The sequence below is a fragment of the Chlamydotis macqueenii genome, chromosome 5, assembly GCF_036417535.1.
Source record: "Chlamydotis macqueenii isolate bChlMac1 chromosome 5, bChlMac1.mat, whole genome shotgun sequence".
Taxonomy (NCBI): domain Eukaryota; kingdom Metazoa; phylum Chordata; class Aves; order Otidiformes; family Otididae; genus Chlamydotis; species Chlamydotis macqueenii.
Window position 1 is genome coordinate 72,394,749 of NC_141560.1, and position 20,269 is coordinate 72,415,017.

A 20,269-nucleotide genomic window follows, 5' to 3' on the forward strand; every position below is an offset into this window, starting at 1 on the left:
GGCGAGCGGTCCAACGGGAGGGGGCGGCCGTACGGGCGCAGCGAAGATGGCGGTGGTGGCGCCGCTGCTGGCGCTGCTGTACTCGGTGCCGGGGCTGTGCCGCTGGCTGGCGCGGCCGTACTACCCGCTGTCCGCGCTGCTCGCCACCGCCTTCCTGCTCGTCCGCAAGGTCCCGCCGCTCTGCCAGGGGCTGCCCTCCCAGCGGGAGGACGGCAACCCCTGCGACTTCGACTGGGTGAGGCTGTCCCGGCGCGGCCCCGGGCCTGGCCCCGGCCTCCCCCGCACCCCCCGGGCCTGGCCCCACTCTGGGCCGGCGCCCCCCGGGCCCGCGCCCTGGCTCTGCCCGCCGCGGTCCCGGCCGGGCCCTCCTCTGGGCCCGCGGCGCCGGCCCCGCGGAGGGAGCGGGGAAGCCCGGCAGCCAGCACCGCTGTGCCGGTGCCGTCCCGCCGCTGAGGGCCTCCCCGGGCACCGGCGAGGATGGGAGGCCGCGCCCGCCGTTGCAGGGGCAGCCCCGTCTCCTTGCTGGTCCCCGCGCGGGAGTTGGGAGAGCAAGGAGCGCCAGGAGGCCGGGAGCTGGCGCGGCCACTCGGCCCCGTGCCAGGCCGGGCCGGGCACCGCCTGGCCGCCCGAGCGCGGCAGGGCTGCAGCAGGCGCTGGCGGCTGCTCCCAGGCTCTGCAGCCCGGCGGCGCTGGGCAGCTGCAGCGTCCCGTGGGTGCCTGCCGCTGACCCCGTCTCTCCTGTCCCAGCGGGAGGTGGAGATCCTCATGTTCCTCAGCGCCATCGTCATGATGAAGAACCGACGCTCCAGTGAGTTGGGGCCTGTGCGGTGGGGTGGGTGCGAGGGGCCGAGGGGCTGCTCACGGGTCCTCCTATCCCAAGGAGCTGGATGGGTTGGGATCTGGAGGAACAGATCCGTCCCGCTCTCAGGATCCGCCCCGGAGTTCTGGGGGGATCCGGCCCCATCTTCTGCCCCTCTCTCCCGCCCCTCTCTCCCTTCCCCAGTCACCGTGGAGCAGCACATCGGAAACATCTTCATGTTCAGCAAAGTGGCGAATGCCATCCTCTTCTTCCGCCTCGACATCCGCATGGGCCTGCTCTACCTCACGCTCTGCATAGGTGAGACCCGCCCGGGGGGCCCCGTAGCACCGGGGCCGGCAGCAGTGCCCCCTTGGCATGGCTCGGCCACCCGCTGCCCCTGCCTGTCCTGTGCTCCAGAGCTCCCTCGTGCCGTGGGGCTGGCCTGGGGCTCCGTTGCTGGAGGAGGCTGCAGGTGTAAGGAGTCTCCGTGGGCTCGGGGGGGCTCCGGAAGCTGCCTGTCCCAGGGCTCGCTCTGCCTTGGTTCCCCTGGGCTGCTCTGGGCGGGGAGGAGCCTCGTCCCAAACCCAGCCTGGGCCTTCCGGGTGCTGTGGGGGCAGGGGGTTCAGGGGCGCTGTTGTTGCAGTGTTCCTGATGACCTGCAAGCCCCCTCTCTACATGGGCCCCGAGTACATCAAGTATTTCAGCGACAAGACCATAGATGTGAGTATCGCCTCCCGGGGCGCGTGGGGCGGCTCTGCCGGCCGTGCCCCGGTAAGCCCCATGCCCCTGCGGCAGGAAGAGCTGGACCGGGACAAGCGGGTGACCTGGATCGTCGAGTTCTTCGCCAACTGGTCCAGCGAGTGCCAGTCCTTCGCCCCCATCTTTGCCGACCTCTCTCTCAAGTGAGCGGCGCCTGCGGGGGGGCCTCGGCGAGTTGTGGGGCTGGGGCCAGGGCCTGCTTCCGGCCCCACGGTTGCCCCCAGCACTCGCAGCCACGTGTCCCCGTCCTCCCCAGGTACAACTGCTCGGGGCTGCAGTTTGGGAAGGTGGACGTCGGCCGGTACACGGACGTCGGCACCAGGTCTGGGGGGAGATGGTCTGGGCAGCAGAGCCTGTGCTGGGGCAGAGTCCCTGGGAGCCCCCTGGCCCCCACCAGCTGCCTGGGGGTCATCGTTGGTCTCTCCCACTCCTGCCACAGGTACAAGGTCAGCACCTCGCCCCTCACCAAGCAGCTTCCCACCCTCATCCTCTTCCAGGGCGGGACAGAGATCATGCGCCGACCACAGATTGACAAGAAGGGCCGGGCAGTGTCCTGGACCTTCTCTGAGGTGAGTGGGACGTTCCAGCCCTCTACCCCCCTGCCTCCATGGCAGGATAGGGCTCGACAGCCCGCCTGTGCCTCGGGAGGAGGGGACCAGGGGTCCCCAGGGGTGCTGACACTGCCCCTCGGCTGCAGGAGAACGTGATCCGGGAGTTCAACCTCAACGAGCTCTACCAGAAGGCCAAGAAGCAGTCGAAGCCGCGGGAGGAGGCGCCCGAGGAGCCCCCCGGGATGCAGGCAGCCGCCGGACACCCCGATGGGGAGACCAAGAAGGACAAGTAGAAGCTGTCCCGTGCTGTCACCCATCGCCACGTCACCGCCAGCCTGGTGGCACCGGCCCCGCGGGGCCTGCCCCCCTCCCTGGCCCTGCCCGGGGCCCGCTCCCGGCGGAGGAAGGTGCCGGCGAGCCCCGGGAGAGCAGGGCCCCGGTGCGGGCAGTAGGAGAGACCCTGCCCCGGTTATCGCCCATCCTCATCGCTGACAATAAATGGTTTGTGCCCGTGCCCGTGCCCGTGCCCGCCGGGGGCGGGGCCGCTGTGACGGCGCCGCGCTATGATTGGCTAGCACCGCGGGGCTGGCTGCACGGCGCAGGGGGGGCGGCGGGCGCAACCACTGAGTTCGCCTGGGGGGGGAGGGAGTTACCCGGGCCCCCTGCCACCGCGGACCCAGGAAGGGCGAGGGGCTCCCACGGAGCCGCGCGGCGGGGAGGAGGGAGGGGGGTCCCGGTCCCCCGGCCCGTGGGCTCCAGAGCGTCGTTGAGCCTCTCCCCTCCCCCGCCGCACCCCGTCCCCCCGCCCCAGTGGCAGGGGCCGGCGCGGCGTCCCGCGCTCCCGGCACGTGGTCGGCGCGGCGCGGCGCGGCAGGTAGGACGCAGCGGGGCCGCCCCGAGCCCCGTCCCCCCGGAGCGGCACGCAGGGCCCCCTTCCTGCCGCGCACCAGCCTCTGCCCTCGCCCCCTCCCCACCCGCTCCCCGTTCCACCCCCCGGCGGTTCCCCCCCCAGCGCGATCCCTGCGGTCCCGCCCCGCGGCAGGGTCCCCGGGCCCCGCGCCGTGCGCAGGCCGCCCCACACCGCCGTGGCGGCTCTCCCCAGGATGGCTCCCCGCGGGAGGAAGCGCGGGGCCCGGCAGCCGGCGGCGCCCGAGGCACCGGAACAGGCGGGCGCTCCGCAGAAGCGGGCGCGCGCCCAGGGCGAGGGCAGCCCGGGGGGCACCGGCCCCCGCGTCGTCATCGAGCACTGGTGAGCCGGGCTGCGCCCCGGGGGGCCGGGGGGGGGCGGTCCTTGGGGCGCCCCGGGGTGCTGAGCCCCGCTGCGTCCCCCCAGCAAGAGCTGACGGGTGTTCGGGCGCAACGCGGCGGCGGTGAGCGAGGCCCTGCGCGGGGCCGTGGCCCACCTCCCCGTGGACATCAACCCCCGGCAGCCGCGCAGGAACAGCTTCGAGGTGTCCCTGGTGAAGGAGGACGGCAGCAGTGAGTGCTGGGGCCGGGGGCCGGCGGGGGGGCTCCCCGGCACCCCTGACCCTTCTTCCCCCGTCCTCCGCAGCCGTGGAGCTGTGGAGCGGCATTAGGAAGGGGCCCCCCCGCAAGCTGAAGTTCCCCCAGCCGGAGGCCGTGGTGGAAGCCCTGAAGAGCAGCTTGGCGTAGAGGCGGCGGCCAGGTGAGCGGGGACGGGACAGGGACGGGGACCAGGGACAGAGACCACAGAACGACTGCCTTCTTCCTGCAGCCAAGCCGGGACCGGCACCCGTGGCACGAGCGTCCATGAAGAGGCGAGACGAAGTGGGGGGCACCTGCCAGCCCCAGTCCCGTCTCCGATGCTGCAGCTCTGCTGCGGGCAGCCACCGCCGGACCCCCTGGCTCCCCCTGCACCCACCCTTGTCCCCCGCTGTTCCCCAATAAAGCTTGGCAGCCCCACAGCGCAGCTCTGCCGCCTCCAGTGCTTTATTTCACTGCCAGGCAGCCTGGGGTGAGGGCAGCCCTGCCTGCATCGCCCTGAGCGCGGGCAGCCGCAGGGGGGCAGAGGCGGCCCCCTCCTAGGTGAGGACGTCCACCTCCTCATCCAGCTCGGGCGAGGGGCAGGGCCTGACGCAGACGGCGCTGGGGGGCAGGCATGGCTCCACCGTCCCCACGTCTATCTCCTCGTCGGGGTCACCTGGGGGGACCCTCAGTGGCATCGCCTGCGCACAGCCCTGCTGGGGCGGGGGAGGCACCTGCCCCTGCTTCCTCCCGGCTGCCCGGGGTGGAGAGCGCCTGCCCGCTCCCCTCACTGCGCCCGCACCCGCTGGGGGCTGCCGTCCCGTCATCCCCTCATTGCCTGCTGCCACAGCACCGGGCGCGGTGGGGGGCTGCCTCTCCCGCACCACCTCCCAGCAGCCCCCGCTGTCCAACTTCCGCAGCTTCACCCGCCCCACAGGGCCGGGGCTGGGGTGCGTGGTCCCTGGAGACCATGGCTGCCCCTGCGGGGGGACACCAGCGCTCCCAGGGGGGACGCCAGCACCGCCGGGCTCAGCCCTGCCACCCGCCACCACGGGGGAGCTGTGCTGGAGGGAGCGCAAGCAGGAGCGGTTGAGCTGCCGCTGAGGTCCTGGCCGCACCAGGCGTCCCCCCTGGAGCTGCAGCGACTCGAGCTCAGTGACACGGAGGCGGCGGGCAGCTGCCAGCACCTCCTGCACCTCCTCCTGTGTGGCCTCCAGCTCAGCGGTGTAGAGGAAGCGCACCAGCTTACGCAGCGCCTTGATCTTCAGGCCCCCCAGCTCCAGCACCACCCTGCGACCCCGGGGGGGCAGCTCCCGGCCCAGCTGCTCCATGAAGAAGGGGCTGCAGACGGAGAGGACACAGCAGTGGGCCACCACTGCCTCACCTGCAATGCAACAGCGGCTGTCACCGCCCTGCAGCCCCCTCTGCTCTTCCCCATCCTCCCTGGGGGCACCAGCACCTCTGTGGGCCATGCTGCCTTCTCACCTTCAGCCTGCAGAACCACGTCGCAGAAGACGTCTGCTCGCTGCTGCTGCTGGTGGAGCTGCTGGAAGGCCGTGCGGAGCAAGCGGGTGCTGCGGTAGAGCAGCCTGGGGGTGGCTGACGGAGAGCCCATGGGCACCCTGCGGAGACAGCACAGCGCTAAGGACATGGAGATCATTTGCACCCACCTGCCACAGTTTGGACTGGCCTGATAGGTTTGGGACTGGCATGCCGCAGGGCCTGCACAGGAGCACGGGTGCAGGCGTGTTTTGGATCACCCATGCAGCCACGCAATGGTCTGCACAGCTGCACAGCCAGCGTGCCAAGCCCCATGTGCCTGCAGTGCCCCACAGACACTGCTGTGCAACGGCTGTGCAAAGCCCTGCACGCCTGCGGGGCTGCCTGCGTACCCATCCAGCGCCCACGCCCCTGCAACGGCCACGCAGAGCTCCACCGCGCTGCGCCACGGCTCGCGGGCCCCTGCCGCCCCCCGGGCCTCCGCTCGGCCACCAGAGGGCACCAGCCACGGCGATTCTGGGGGAAAACCAGGCGCGTCTGGAGCCCGCCTCCGGTCTGAGGCGCGGCCGCAGGCCCCCGGCCCGGCCCTCGCCCGCCGCCTACCTGCCGGCGGGGTGCGGAGGCGGCCGCCGCGGGGGCCCGAGGCCGAGGAGAGGCCGGGGGTCGGCACCCGCGGCCACGCCGGTAGGCCGTTGCGCCGCCGCCTCCTCCGCGCATGCGCGCGCCTCGCGCCCGCCGCCTCGCGTGGCCTGGCGGCTCCGCCATTGGCCCGTCCCGCCAACCAATCGCACCCTGCCAGCCAATGGCCGCGCGGCAAGGGCTTGCGGCGGGAAGGGCGCGAGGGCGGGGTGCTGGCGCAGCGCGGGGGCTCCTTGCGCGGGCGGCTGCGCGAGCGGGGCGGGGCGGCAGCGGGGGCGCGCCCGAGGCGGAGCTCCGGTACCGCGGCCGGCCCGGCGGGGGGGGCGCCGGTCCTGTCCCTCGGCCCTCCGCCGGCCGCGGTGCCTCCACACGGGCCAGCGGCCCGCAGGGAACAGCCCGGGGTTCGTTGCCAAGGGTGCCCCACCAGGGCTTTCGCTGGGGGCAGCCCCTGGCCTCGGAGCACGCAAGGTGCCGGGCTGCAGGAGCGGGCCCGTGCCACCGCCCCACGGGGCCGGGGCGCAGCCCCTCCTGGCCTTTGCCCTCGCTTCTGCGGGAAGAGACGAGACAGCCAAGCCGTAATTTGAGGAAAGAGCTCTGTGCCGCTCCTGGTCGCTGTCGCTACGGCCCTGGAGCGCACAAGATGAGTAACTGTGCAGAGCAGCTCTTCCTGGCAGGGTGGCACTGGGGTTCATTAGTTCAGAGCCGGGCCTTGTTTTGGATTTTCAAAATCTATTGTGGCCTTGTGTGTGAGAAATGGCATTTTCGCGGCTCGCTGACGCCTCTCGGGAGGAGTGGGGCACACACACACAGCGGGCAGAAGAGGAAAGATTGATGGTGGGTATTTTGGAAGCCGTCCTTCATGCAAGCGATGCTGCCTACTTAGTTTGGAAGTATTTTGTCATTTTATAAAGCATCCATTGTAAAAACATCTGCGTCAGTCACTCCACAGACATGAACAACAATTATAATAATCCCAGCCCGATTGCCCGGAGATATTAGCTGTTCTTACAAACAACCAAAGTGGGTGGAAATTTCAAGAACTACAGAAGAATAGGAGTCTAAACGACGCCGTAGATTTCAAACCTGCAAAGTTTTCAAATGCAGTATCATCCCCTGACATTTTCCGTGGCTTTGCAGATGGATTTTCATCTGGTTTGACATGTGAGAGTGGGGTTTTTTTCCTCCCTTTTTGCTGCATGCAAAATGGATGCAAACCAAGAATGAAAGTGCCTGATGACGGGTCTGGGCCAGCGGCTGCTGAGGTTAGTTACAGTCTTTCCACTGACCTCGCGTGGCTTCAAGCCCAGCCGTAAATACTGAGGGAGACAGCAAAACAAGTCATTTCATATCAAAGTGCTATCATATGCTCATAAAAATAGAAGAAAAATAGAGATGTTTGTGCCCCTGCCCCTTGCGACCTTTTGGAATTACAAGATTGGAGCTTTCACTTGGAAAGCTTGAATTCACTGGCAGCGGATGGATTGGATACGGATTGAGGGGCCTGCCTGCTGATTTCAGAGCCCAGTTAGTGATGCCTCGTGTTTTTAAATCCGTCCCCGGCCTGGTGATCCGCCTGCGGGTCCACGTCAGCCCCTGCGCCCTCGGTCCAATCCCTGGAAAACTCCCCATGGGAAGCACCTTCAGCAGCCCTACAGAAGAGACGTCCCTAGGACATGGTGAGCCCTCTGGACTTCCCTGCTGCTGTGTAATATTTGGTGTTGGGCCCCAACCATGCTGCGGTGGCAGAGTAAGCAGAGGGGGAGTTTATTGAGTGGGGATCAGAAGCGAAGCTGAGAGGAAAACCCCTTCCTGTCCAGCCAAGGCTGAGGTGCAAGCGAGTGCTCTGACAGGGAGCCTGCAAGTTGGGGGGCATCAGCAGTGGAAATAGTTTTCCAGCTGGGTGAGCCAACCAGGGCAGAGATGTCAAGGGAAAGACTTGGAGCCAGCGTGAAGCAAAATTACAGAATCGCAAGGCGCTGGTATCAGAGGACTTCCCCTTGCAATCAGCAGGTGAGGCAACATGCCAAGTACTGGAGAAGCCTGAACCTTTGGTGCTGGCTCGGGGACAGGATTTGTTCCCCTCGTCCAAGCTCAGCCGGTGCCAGTACAACCCTGCTGCAAAGGGAGACGGAAAGGCTGCCCTTAAAATTTACTGATATACGATCTGGCAATGCCAGGAAACACTCCCATTTGTAGATACACAAAAGAGGCCTTTTATTAGTGAGACTTTTACTAGCACCCAAAGCCAAATAATCCTCACTGGAAAAAGCACCGACACCCTTTTGTCCCATTGACCCCTCTCTTTAAACACCGACGTCCATATTTGATGCCTAAAAATACATGAGCGTAGCCCTTGCCGCCACACCGGAAAAACATGTAAGACCATGACTCTTTCTGTCCACCTTCAGGTGTTCAGAAGCCGGTTACCTGAGGCACAGCCCTTGCTTTGCTGAGGCGGGGACTCAGGCGCCTGGCGGGTGGCTGGGCACAGCCCTGGGTGACTCAGTGGATTGGGAATGTCAGGCGAGGTTTATCTCCTGGTGGGATTCACTGGGGAGGGGAAGGGAAGGTAGCTCAGTCTGGAGATAGCCTAAGCGTGGTTATCCGGGCTCCCTCTGCAGTTGGTAGGATGAGAGGCCTCCCCACGGGACAAGTCATGTCTTCCCAGTGTCCCTCAAGCCCTCAAACCAGCAGATTCCGAGCTGGTTTCTTTAGGAGAAAGGAAACGCTTGTCTTGTGTCTCAGTCACAGTCGCGGCTGTTTTCCACCAATGTCCCCTTTTGCTTTTGTTGCTACAGTGCCGTGCAGGAGCTGCCTCTGTTTCCCCATTCTCGTACTTTGCTCAGCTGCCACAGAAGGGAAGGATGAGAGCAGGGGCCCATGGCTGGGAAAAGAGCTGGAGGTGGAGAGAGAGAAGAGACCGTAAGTAGCTGGGAGGGAGGGAGATCGTTGAGGGGCTGGGAGGGAAGGAGATTTCTATGCATGCTTCGGTCATTTGCAAGTCAGGGCAAAAGATGTAACAGGAATTTGGCAGTCAGGGGCGCGAGGGGATGCAGCCAGGTCAGGCGTCAAAGGTTAATAGCGGGCCGGTCTGCAGGCGCGGGAGAGCCCGGGCACAGCGGGAGGCAGGCGGGAGGCAGGCACCACGCTTTCCTCTGACTCAGTGCCATGCCGAGCGTGTGGAGCTGCCAGACGCTGCTCCGGGAAGGTCTCAGGGTGGACTCTGGACTTGCTTTATTGCCCGATGGCTTTGAATTAGGGCTGAAAAGTTCCAGCAGCCCCAACTTCCCTCCTCGCCTTTAACGCTTGCGTCCGACAGATGAGTTGTTTCACCCCCCTGGTGCCACACTTCCCCTCATGCGGGGGAAGACAACAACCTGTTGGGATTCCCATAGGAAAGGGGCTGCGGAAGTGCCTTGTTATCCTGATTTAGAACAATGCAGGCCATCTCTCTGAACCGCCTGCGCTGGAGCTGGAGACGGCAGCCTCCCCTTCCTCCTGCCCTGCACCGCCAAGGAGCACTGCTCTGTCTTGTAAACAAGTCGTCTTGCTCTGTTCCGGTGGTAGCTGCGTTTTCTGCGCCGCTCATCTGGATAAGGCATCAGCAGCGCTGTAGGATAAAAGGGGATGTGCGAGATGTTATTACACGTAATTACTGTAAAAGAGGGGAAATTTTCCCATGCTAGTAACAGATCTCTTCTTCCCAGGAAGCAGTGGGATGGACGACTCTGCCACTGTCGCTATAGTCAAACAAGAGCGTGACCTGGCGCTGGGTGAGCCGAAGCCAGAGGACCAGGGTTCAGCCGGCCTCCGAAAGTAAGCACGTGTTACTGGGTGTTCTGGCAGCTGCCGGGGCAGAGCTGAATCAGGAGCTGGAGTTGACAATGCGCTTGATAGACCCTGTCCAGCTCCATCCTGCAGCCCTCGGGACAAGAGGCACCTGCCCGGCTTCAAAGAGGTCTGACTCCAGCTCCAACCCGGAGCCAGGAGAGGCGCATTCGCAGCAGCGCGTTTAATCTTTGAAGAAACTAACGACTTTAAAGGCTGTTCAATTTCTGGGCTGATTGAAATAGCAACAATGCAGCCGTGTACCAGGCACAGCAGAAGGCTGTCCCGGGCTTTCTGCACCGCCCCAGCAGCCCCTTAACTGTTGTGTGTCAGGGGCAGCCATCTGCCCTGCGCTTCCCCCGCCATGCGTTGGGACCTGCGTCTCCCACGCTTTTATGCACAGGCCACGGCACAACATGCACCCTGCTCTTGGCCACCCACCTTCCTTGAGGTGGGGCGGAGGGACCAGGTAATTCGGGCAGCGATAGGGTAGGGTAAGGAGGGGCACTGGAGGCCATGCTTGGAATCCACTTACGGGCCGAGCTGATGTGGAATAGCTCTGCCTGCTGACTCCCCTGTGCCAGCGCCCAAGGTTTGTGCTGGTTTCAGCCCTGCTTTGCCAAGGGCAGAGGGTTTGTGTGAGCGTCTGCCCTACCGACAGCCGGTTGTCCAAATCCTTAAGGACCTGTCGTGGCAACCGGTGCTGGGACAGAGGAGCAAGGTGTCCCTGATGCTCTTTCCCCGAGGGACAGCTGTCCATTTGGAGGTGTCAGAAGCCCCTGGGACAGGCAAGTGAGGACTCTTCTTCCCAGAACAAATTGTGAGAACACCTCTTCTCCTTCCTTGTCCCCAAGACTCAGGAGATGCACCCACCTTCCTTCTCGTGTGGGCGAAGAGGAGCGGAGGGCAGACAAGGATTATTTGTGATCTGGGAGCAGTTCTCACTCAAGGCATGGGGCTGAGAGTAGCCTGACTCGCTCATTTTGGGTGACAACAAGGATGAAGGGATGCTGGGAGAAGGTCTCAGTTCCCCGCTGTGGGATGGAGAAGTCAGCTCTCCCTGCTCTTTACAGCCAGCATGTTGGATCATCTGCTTTACAAATCAAACATCAGGGAGGGTTTGGGGGTCCCACGCTGCGATAATCTCCCTAAATGTGCCCTTCACATGCACTGAATCCCATTTCTCCTCCTTAGACCTTTTTGCGCCACCCTTGGCAAACCCCACCCCCGGCTGGGGGATTACCTTCTTCAAACATTCACGGGCTGCTATCACATCTCCCCCACCTCCTCCTCGCCTCACCTCACAATGCATATTTACCCCAAGAATCACCTGTCCCCACCCTAAACCTTCCTCAACTCTTTTCCTCTTGTCATTATCTTACTAATAGTTTGGCAATCGGGAGCAGGCAGGATCCTCTGCAGCGCCTGAATCCCGCCAGCCCAAGGCCAGAGACGAGGGAGAAAACTGTCACCTTCGGGGTGTGGATCCCTGGACTGTCACCTGGATCCGGACTTCTCCCAGGTGAGTGGCACAGAACGCGGGAAGGGGCAGGGTCTGCATCACTTTCTCGCCTCCCTCGGGAAGGGGAAATCCTCCAGCACCAAGGCGCAGGTGCCAGGGTGCTGGCAGCAGCCTCCCGCCCAAGCTCGGCTCTGATCCCGTAGCTGTGGAGTGGCGGCAGCAGGCCCTGGGACGCTACTCGTTCTGGAGTTACATTTCTCCAGCTGGATTAGTTGCAATTATTAAACCTCACATTTAAATTTCCTCCCCGTTCCCCTGCTGCTGTTTCTCCGCACCAGCACGGATGGTGGCACCGTTTGATTTGGTGCTGTGGAGGTCAGGCGGAGCGAGGTTGCCCTGGCTGGGTTGTGTTGGCGTTTCTTTCCCCGTCTGCTATGAAAGGCCCCATTAACGCAGGGCCGCGCTGAGCCCCCACGCCTTCCCCACCGCACGCCTCCCCCCACTTATCCATGCTTTCACGCGGCTCGCGCCAGCCCTGCCCTGTGTTTGTGGTCCTTCGGCTGTCCACGCGGCCTCGGCCACGCAAGGGGCCGGGACAGGCCCCACAGGGTACAGCATTCACAGGGGACAGACCCCACGACGGACAGATCCCACGGGGGACAGACCCCACGGGGGACAAATCCCACCGGGACAGGCTCCATGGGGGACAGACTCCAGAGGATACAGATCCCACCGGGACAGACTCCACGAGGGACAGATCCCACTGGGACAGATCCCACAGGGTACGAATCCCACCGGGACAGATCCCACGAGGGATAGACCCCACCGGGACAGACCCAACGAGGGACAGATCCCACGGGGACAGATCCCACCGGGACAGACCCCACGGAGTTCAAATCCCGCTGGGAAAGACCCCCTGAGAACAGCCCCGCTCCCCCCCACCCGCGGGAACGCCGCCGCCATTGCGGGACCGGCCGCCACGGCGCTCCGCCCGCCGGTGGCGCGGGGCGCGTGACGCCAGGGGGGCGGAGCCCCACCCCGCCCCGCCCCGCCCCCCGCGCCGCCGGAGCAACTTCCATTTTAGGTGCGGGAGCGGCGCGGGGCGCACGGCGCGGCCAGGCCCGGCCCGACCCTCCCGGACTGCTCCGCTCCCACCCGCGCCGGCACCGCGCAGCCCGGCGGGGACCCGCGCCGCCGCCCGCACCTGCCGCCTCTCTCCGGGCGCCTCGCCGCAGCGGCAGGTCCCCGCGGAGCCGGCCAGGCGGCCGCGCCGCCGCCGCGGGGCGGGACCGCCCTCCCGCCAGCCGTTGAGGAGCCCGGCCACGGTGAGTCCCGCTCTCGGCGTCCCCGCCGCCGCCTGCCCGGGGAAAGTGTGTGTGGGGGGGAAGCTGGTGCGGGCCGGCGCCAGCCGGGCGCCGCACGCCCCCGCGGCGGGAAGGAGGGGGAGGCGGGCCGGGCCGGCCCTGCCCTCGCCCTCCCCACAGCCCTCCCGGCGGGGCCGAGGCTCGGCCGGACTCTGCCGCCGCGGCCGGTTGGGGCCGGGTCCCTGGAGACCCCTCGCTGCCCGGGAGCCCGATGCCAGGCGGGGCCGCGCCCCGCGGGACCGGCCGGAGTGGCGGTGCCCGGCCCTGGCGGGGGCGCTGGCGGGGCCCGGGCGCCCGCGGGGAGCGACACAAAGGCGGCTGGGCCGGGCGGCCGCCCCGCTCCCCGCCCGGTGCCGGCCCGCCACTCTCGCCGCCCGGAACAAAGGCAGCCCGTGTGCCAGCTTCCCGCGGCCGGCACCGGCTGGGCCCCCCCGCTCCCTTTGTGCGGGGACGGGGGGCGGCACTCGGCCTCTCCGTGGCGTCTCCGCCGGGGCGCGGCCCGGGTCTCCGGCTCTGCGGGCCGGCGGCAGCCCCACGGGTGTGCTGAGGCGGCCCCGTCCCGGCCGAGCACCGGCTTGTCCCGCGGTGTCCCGTTTGCCGGCGCCTTTGTTCTGGCGGGGAGGGGGCTGGTGTGCGCGGGGGGAGCGGGCAGCTCTGAGCCCGGACACGGCCCGGAGCCCCCTCCGCCGGGGCCGCGCTGCTGGGCGAGGCCGGGCCCTGCCGCTTGTTCTGGCGCTGACGTTTGGCAGCAGCTCGGCTGCCCCTCCGCTGCCCGGCGCCTTTTGTGCGAGGAGCCGGTCACCTTCTGCGGCGCTGCCGTGTCCCGCAGCGTGGGCGCTCCCGCTCCTCCTCGGAGCGCCGCGAAGCAGAGTGTCTTGGGGTGAGTGTGCAAAAGTTTGGGTGGCTCCCCGCCACGAGGGCCTCTGGCACCTGGGGGGCACAGGCGGGCTGCCCGCCGCGCAGAAGGGTGGCAGGGCACCTCCGTTGCGTCCCTGGGCTCTGAGTGAGGGAGCCTGGACAACAAAGCTTCCTCTGATTGTTAGAGAGGGGTGGACCTCCTGGAGGTGCCTCCCTCTCCGGCAAGGGCTCGCTGCCCAGGCCCTTCCGCGGAGCCGGTGACCGTGGGGGTAACAGGGCGTTATCTGGGAGGCCTGGGGAGCCCGTGGCAGCGCTGAAGGCTCTTGTCCCCGGGCTGTGGCACCCAGCTTTGCGCAGACTTTTGCCCGGCCACGGGTGAGCAGAAGGGGAGTGTCCGCGTGCGTGTGGAGCGTCGTGGTGGTATCTAACTACAGCTGCCTGCAGTTCCGCTTGATCTCCCCCTGCACTGTGTGGATGCTTTTGGACTCAGCTGCTCTGTTCTCGGTGTGGAGTTGTGAACGGCCTTGTCCTGAGCTCTGCAGGGAGCAGGGAAAGCTCAGCACCTCTGGAACCCTGGTATACTGGGAATCCTATGGTCAGTGGTCACAGCTTGCATTTGAGGCTTCCATTTCTGTGCCTTGCTCTTCCTTCTCCAAGAAGCTCTCCTGGATGTGGTGAGGTGGGGGTGAGCGGCTGGCTGGTGACTCGCTGACTTCTGTCTCCAGTGCCCGCAGCACTTGTTCCTCTGCGTGACAGATCTGCAGAGCCTGCTCGGGGTCCGGTCGGAGGAGCAGGGCAGCGCTCCCCAGGTCTGTGGGAAGCTGTGTGCTGGGAAGAGCTGGAATTGTTAGTCTTCCCCACGGTTACCTTGCCTGCTCCATCCTGCTCCCAGTGCTTTCTTGGGACAGATTCTCTTACCTGTCATGCACTTTAAAGGAAAAAAAAAAAAGAAAAGGCAGTTTTTAAAAAGCTTTTCTCCTTCCACTTGACTGAACTTGGCCAGGACTCTGTTGCACGCAAACAACTGTCCTTTGCGATGCGCAGCATTTGCTGGAATCTTGTGTGGAGCCTTCCTGGAAGGGGTGGGAGGATGAAAGCTCTTGCTTAGTGGAGCGTGCTGGTCTGCCGCAGAGGGGTGAGCCTCCTCCCTTCCGACTTGGAGGTCAGGCACCGATCTTTCTGGTTGAGGAGCCCTTGGGGCCATCCCTTCCCTAAAGACGGGCTGGAAGTCAGATGAGTGGTGAAGCCAAGACCGCACAGCCGGTGTCTCTGCCCGTGGATTGCCTCTCATCTCTTCCCCCTTCCAGCCTCTGGTGTGGAGATAAGACCTTGGTCCATTGTATCTGTGTGGGGGGTGGCTTCAGGACGCCCAGAATATAATAGCATAGCTTGGATCATGCCTGGAAGGCTGTTGGCTTCTCAAAATAGCTCACCAGTGTCTGTGACCTTAGGGGACAGTGCTGGTTAAATCTCGTTTTCTCTTCCCAACAACCCCTTGTAGCTGTCTCTCATTTACTGCTGGCAAGGACAGAGCCCTTCCCAAGACTGCGGTGGTCCTGTCTCCAGGGAGGTACAGGCTCTCCTCCTGGCTCTACGAACCCAGGTCTCTGCAGCATGGTTGTTTTCCCCCGTCCCTGCCTTGCTGACAGCGAGAAGCAGAACTGTGAAGCTGGTTTGAGTCCATAAAAGGCAACAGGTGTTGCCTGGATGCGGTGACAAAACCCAAACTTGTTGGGTGATTCAGGTGGCTCCTCCGTGTGTGACACAGGGCTTGGCCGGCGGAGGAGGTTGTCCTCTGGCACAGAGTGCAGGAATGCATCTCGGCGCGAGGCTGTTGGAAAGGGGCTGGATTTATGGGCTCTTGACCAAAGTCCTCGAGTTCCCCAAGGTGGCCACAGCCTTCTCCTTGCTTCTTACCATCCGGGGAGGCTGTTTGTGGGGGGAGCTGTTTCTTAGAGCCACTTCTTGTACTGGAAACTCCCAGCAGCAGGCTGGTGAGTCTGTCTGGCTCCTGCCTGTCTTGTGCTTGTTGCTAATCTGCCTTCCTGCCCGCCCAGGAAGGCTGCTGGTGTTGCACTGCCTGCTGCTGGTTCAGCACAGGCGTGCTTGTCCCCGTGCTTTGGCTGGCCAGTGGCTGCCGACCTGTGGATTAATTTGCTCCGTCAGGTTCCCGTGTGACTTCAGCCTGTTGAGTGGGTTTTGGGCTGGCGGTGGGTGCTGTGTGATCCCGCGGCAGTACTGCTCCCTTTCCCCGTGGAGGAAGCGAGAGTTTTCCCCAGGAGGAACACTGCTTCCTCATTGTGCAAACCCCATGGCATTGGAGGGGTGTGATGAGGTGGCTGCTGAGCGCAGGGGCAAACTGGTGACTAAGGAGCACAAGCTGCCAGACAGGGTGAACCCTTAACCAGCGTGCCTGTCACCTCTACTGTCATCTGCTGTTCCAGCCCCGAGCAGCGAGCAGCTGTAGGTCGGAGGTTGGCAGCGGGACGCCCGGCGTGCATGGGCCGTGGGCTGAGGTGGGAATGAACAGTGTCAGCTGCCCTGCAGGCAGCCTCCACGCCAGCTTCCCCTGCCGTCAGGGAGATGAGCTTCCCTGCAAGGGGACAGTGACAGAGGAGTAGTGGATGCCAGGAGCTTGTCCTCGTGTCCCTAACCTTGTGCTGTAGAGCTCTTACCCACTCCAAAAATGCCAGTGCCACCGTAAGTTCAGTTTTAACCGTTCATTGCCCAGATGGTTGTGCTGATGGGTGAGCAGTGGTTATTTTGGGAAACCACAGCCCTGGCTTTTTGGTGTGGCAGAAGGTGGAGGTGGCCCTGAGACTGTGGGGTGCTGCTGGGGTGTCGGTAGGCGACAGGCATGCCAGCTGCAGTGCTTGGCAGAACAGTCCTGGTGGGGTCTAGTCTGGGCCGGGAGCGACTGACTTTCCAGCACAAGCAGGGAAGGGTCTGAGCAGGTCAGGGTGAGGGGGCGAGCCGTAAGAACGACTCTGACAGCCTGGCTGGGGTGGTGGTGCTGTCCTGCGAGTGCTTTTTAAACACGGGCAGCTCCAGGGCATGGCTTTCAGCACTGGCACTGGGTGGGCTGGCTTCAGTGGCAGCGGCATGCTGGGTTCGTGCATGCGAGGGCAGGAGCTGTTATCGTGCCTCCATCCCAGCCCCAACTGCTCCTGCTCCTCTGGGCGTTGGCCCCAGTTACAGCGAACGCTGCTCAAAGTTCACCGGCTTCCTGCTGCCGGCCCCTCCTGGGCACCAGGAACCTGGAAGTGGCGTGAGCCTTGCCTGCCTCTGCTGCTTCCTTGAGAGCTGGCAGTGCAGAGGAGGGCTGCCTGCCCTGTGTGGGGTGTGGAGAGCCACTGGGACATGGCAGGGAGCAGGCAGCAAGAGGAGGGTAGTGTCTGCTCTCACCTCACGGGGCTTTGGCAACTGCAGAAGCACCTCCTTGAATTGCTCTCCCCACTCATCTCGCGCAGCTTTTGCAACTGCGGAAGCACCTCTGGTTAGGAGAGTGATTACCTGGGGCAAGGGGAGTGGGCTCCCTCCTGGGAGCGAGGTGGCCCAGTGTGGGAGCTGGTAGCCTCAGAGCAGATGGAGAACCAGTTCCCACCCTGGCTGGGAGAAGGAAGGTGTCTTGCTGTCCTCAGCTGACGCATTTTCTCCCTGCCCCTGTCTCGCATGGCACTCAGGCTGGTCTCTTCTGAGAAGAGCTCCTGGATCTCTGGGCTGCTTCCCCAGTGGTGCTCCCAGCTCCTCTCCTGGCCCAGTAGGAAAGGGGAGGTGGCGGTGCTGGGCAGCTTGCGCGCGTGGGTAGCTGCGATGGGTGGGAGGGAGTGCGTCGAACTGCAAAGACGAGTTTTTCCGACCTGGAAGGGTGGGTCACCGGTCGTGTTTGCATGCTGCTGGCAGGCCCCTTGCCCAGTGGAGTAACGCATTCTTGCGAGCGTGTTGCTGCACGCAGCGCTGCTTGCCGAGCCCGGCTCTGCGGGCAGGCTGATTTGCTCTGGGGGAAGAGAGGTGTCATCCCGCCTCGTGCTAACCGGGGTCTGACGGGGGAGGAGGGGGACAGCCTGGGGCTGCTTCTGGGAGAAATCCTCTCTGATGTGGGGCGGCTGGCTCTGTAGCCCTCCTTCCTCTCTGCTTCTCTTCTTATCTCCGCTTTACCTGCGGGAGGGAGCTCCCGGGACCCTGCGGCTCCCCTCCAGAGCACAGTGGTGTGGCAAATGGGGAAACGTGCTCTCCCTTGATCTCTGCTCAGTGTTGGTCTCCAGCAGCTGGCTTGGGTGGAAAACCACTTCCCTGCTCTATTCTCCTTCCCTGGGTAGTGACAGGAGCTGCCCTGGACAGAGCAGATGGACGGGCCGGGGGAGCAAAGCTGCAGCAGCAGTCTTGCACCGTGAGGGGTGCTCGTGGCTCAGCTTCCCAGAGATGTCCCTGTCCTGCCTCTGGGAGCCTTGGGAACACCGCAAAGTGTCAGGTGGCCCTGTCTGTGTGTGCCCGTTGGCCGGTGAAGTTGTGCAAACAAGCAGATGAGGTGTGTGAGGGGACACCGGAGAGTGGCAGCACATGTGCGCGCTCACTTGCGGTCTTGGTGAGCAGATGTCGTGCTCTGCAAGAGAACAAGCCCATCTCTAGGGCACGGTGGGCACAGCCATGTCCTCGTGGGGTTGGAAAACAGCACCTTCCACCCTCTGCTTGTAGGATACTCGCAGCTCTGGACAGGAATGTGATACCACCATGCATAAGGGGCCCTTGCATGCATTCTCCGGGGGCAGGACGCCTCCAGCAAGCTGGCCAGGCATCTGGTCTCCTGGGTGGACCATGGCAGCCTCCTGGCTGGAACAACAGGCCGAAGCTCGGGGGGAGCGGTGGTGGCTGTGCCTGGTGTTCCCGGCCTGGTTCCAGGGTGTCTGGATGCAGGCTGGGGGTGGTGGGGAGCGGCCCTTGCCAGGACGTTGTGTTTAGAAGCCTACGGGAAATGGAAGTCACGATGTCATCTCCTGTCTGACCAGGAAATGCAGGTTTCCTTCCCTTTGGCTCGCGCAGGAGCCTGGGAAGCCGCTTCTCAGCAAGCAGGTTGGGGGAGCAGTAGCCAGATGTGGCACCAGCAAACAGTTTGGGCAGGGGCCTGGGGTAGGATGAAGTCCCACCATTGCTCTGAGCGTGGCCTGGCCTGCTGTCTTGTTTGTCCCTCGCTGCTGTGCAGGAGCACTGGCTCGTGCCAGCCCACCGTGCCCCTTGCCTGGCCACGGGGACTGAGGGGACTCAGAGTGCTGTGAGGGACTCGCCGTCACCCTGCCGCAGCATGGCCACAGGGCAGCAGCCCCCTTCCCCACCCCTGTCTGTGATTCAGCGTGATGCTTCTGCGGTGGCTTTCCTTCGCCTGTTTGTTACTCCTCCTGGCAGAGGCCTTGACGTGGTCTCTCCGGGCGCAGACGCAGGCAGGCAGTTAGAGCAGGACACCTGATGAGGTCATGCCGAAAGGCGCTGGGGTTTTCAGCCCGGCCCCTGGGTGGTTCGTGCCGTGACTCGGCCTGCCGGCTGCCCTACCTGCTCGGGGAGTCTGGGCTGGGGCAAGGGGAGGGCAGGGGGGTCCCGCTTCTCCCGGGCTGCTCCTGCGGGCTGCGCGTCAAGGGCAGCTTAGCTTAATCTCGGTAGTTCCCTCCTTGCCGCTTCGCCTGCCCGGTTGCTCGGCCTGGGGAGGGGAGGGGTGCGTGGCCCCTCTGGCAGAGGGGTGGGCGCCCTGGACAGGGAGAGCCCCAGTGGGGTTGCTGGGTTGGGTGGGGGGCCCTGGGCTCCTGCCCTTCTGCATGTTCCTGGGCGTGGTTCCCTGGTGAGGGGAAGGCGGATAACGCAGGCTGGGCGGGGGGCTCTCCGGAGGAGCCCGGTCGTGCGGTTCCCACTGCGCTTCCAGTCCCCGTGCCTTTGTGCACTGGCTGCAGGTGTCGGGAGAGGAAGTGATCTCAAGTGGCTTCCCTGGGAAGAGGGATGCGGGGCTGTGGCGGGGGCTCTGTGCTGGGGAGGGGGCCTGAATCTGTGTGGCCGGGTGCCGGGCTGGTCGTCTTGCAGTGTCCCAGGCTGTGCTGACAGGGGCTGTTTGGGGCAGCAGCTGGCTGCAGGTGCTTGTACCTGTGGCCTGATGGAGGGGGGGGGCTTCCCTTAATCCTGCTGGGAATGCCGGCCACCGGGCTGCGGGTGTGAGCTCCTGGGGAGCCTGGTCTGCCCCGGGACAGGGGGCCGTGCCCCCATCCCTCCGCTTGGCCAGGTGCTCTCGTGGCCCACGATTTAACAGGGGGGACTTTGCTCCCTGGCTCAGCCAGCGCAGCCTTATCTCCGCAGAGCTGGGCTGGTGTTTGTTTTTGCTGTGGGAGAGCGGCAGCTGAATGGGAAAGCTCAGCCGGGCGGTGGGTGCCGGGAGACAGGGTGAAGGGCAGAGGCGCTGGCGGGGCTGCGGCCTGGGCTCAGCGCTGGGCCTGGGGATGTCCCGGGTCCCCCACCTTGGGCACAGTGAGGAGCTGGGGAGCTGCCCCAGCATCCTGCCCGGGCTGTGGTGGCAAGGCCAGGGGGCTGTGCCCATCCCTGCGCGGGGCCGGGAGCAGCCTGGGCGAAGTGGGAGCCTGCTGGCCGCCGGAGCGCGGCTGGCCTTGGGAATGCTCTGGCCATGTTCCCAGAATCCGGCGCTGGGTGTTTGTGCTGCTGCGCCCCTGAGGCCTGGGCTACTGTGACAGGAAGCGGGATCGCCGGGGGGGGGGCGGCTGGCTAGGGATGCGCCTCTGAAATCCCTTTGTCCCCGCCGAGCGCTCAGCTGCGGATTCCCACAGCGAGCAGAGAGCGGCCTTTGTGCTGCTGAGGGGCTCCCAACATGTGAATCTCCTGGGCCAAGGGCTGCGTGCCGCGGGGCTGGTGCCTGTGTGGTGTGGAGGGGCGGCAGGGACCCCTGCCTTGCTGTTGTCCCTGGGTGGCGGGGACCCACGCAGTAGTGCCCAGCGGGAGGGGGGCTCTCGGGGTGTCCTGGGGTGGCTGGATGCAG

The 20,269-nt window shown here is 65.0% G+C and overlaps 4 protein-coding genes across 8 annotated transcripts in view; 3 read left to right on the top strand and 1 right to left on the bottom strand.

The window, feature by feature from the left end:
• Positions 1 to 29: 29 nt before the first annotated feature.
• On the top strand, positions 30 to 2,623 carry TMX2 (thioredoxin related transmembrane protein 2). Of its 2 annotated transcripts, XM_086748702.1 has the most exons (8): positions 30 to 235; positions 748 to 808; positions 1,004 to 1,117; positions 1,443 to 1,519; positions 1,595 to 1,701; positions 1,815 to 1,880; positions 1,998 to 2,127; positions 2,256 to 2,623. In XM_086748702.1, exons 1-8 carry the CDS (start codon positions 47 to 49, stop codon positions 2,400 to 2,402), a joined length of 891 nt encoding a protein of 296 aa, XP_086604828.1. In that variant the 5' UTR covers positions 30 to 46; the 3' UTR covers positions 2,403 to 2,623. The 2 variants fall into 2 exon arrangements, with proteins under 2 accessions (XP_086604828.1, XP_086604827.1); XM_086748701.1 differs by having other exon boundaries at positions 1,815 to 2,127.
• A 519-nt stretch (positions 2,624 to 3,142) lies between these two features.
• On the top strand, positions 3,143 to 4,039 carry SELENOH (selenoprotein H). Its single transcript, XM_086748997.1, has 4 exons — positions 3,143 to 3,358; positions 3,443 to 3,588; positions 3,662 to 3,775; positions 3,845 to 4,039. Exons 1-3 carry the CDS (start codon positions 3,213 to 3,215, stop codon positions 3,760 to 3,762), a joined length of 393 nt encoding a protein of 130 aa, XP_086605123.1. The 5' UTR covers positions 3,143 to 3,212; the 3' UTR covers positions 3,763 to 3,775; positions 3,845 to 4,039.
• Positions 4,040 to 4,041: 2 nt separating this feature from the next.
• Positions 4,042 to 5,765, bottom strand: BTBD18 (BTB domain containing 18). 2 transcript variants are annotated; one of them, XM_086748995.1, is made up of 3 exons: positions 5,698 to 5,765; positions 5,080 to 5,216; positions 4,042 to 4,978 (listed from the first exon to the last, which is right to left on the bottom strand). In XM_086748995.1, the coding sequence occupies exons 2-3, from the start codon at positions 5,207 to 5,209 to the stop codon at positions 4,152 to 4,154; spliced, it is 957 nt and encodes a 318-aa protein (XP_086605121.1). In that variant the 5' UTR covers positions 5,210 to 5,216; positions 5,698 to 5,765; the 3' UTR covers positions 4,042 to 4,151. The 2 variants fall into 2 exon arrangements, with proteins under 2 accessions (XP_086605121.1, XP_086605122.1); XM_086748996.1 differs by lacking the exon at positions 5,698 to 5,765 and having other exon boundaries at positions 4,042 to 4,935; positions 5,080 to 5,219.
• Positions 5,766 to 12,102: 6,337 nt separating this feature from the next.
• CTNND1 (catenin delta 1) overlaps positions 12,103 to 20,269 on the top strand; it is a 31,284-nt gene continuing 23,117 nt past the window's right edge. Inside the window, exon 1 of one of the 3 annotated variants that reach the window (XM_086749445.1) lies at positions 12,103 to 12,348. The gene's annotated coding sequence lies outside the window, so the exon portion shown is untranslated. Of the gene's footprint in view, positions 12,349 to 13,601; positions 13,621 to 20,269 lie in introns of those variants that run through there. The other 2 variants (XM_086749449.1, XM_086749447.1) reach the window with 2 other exon arrangements.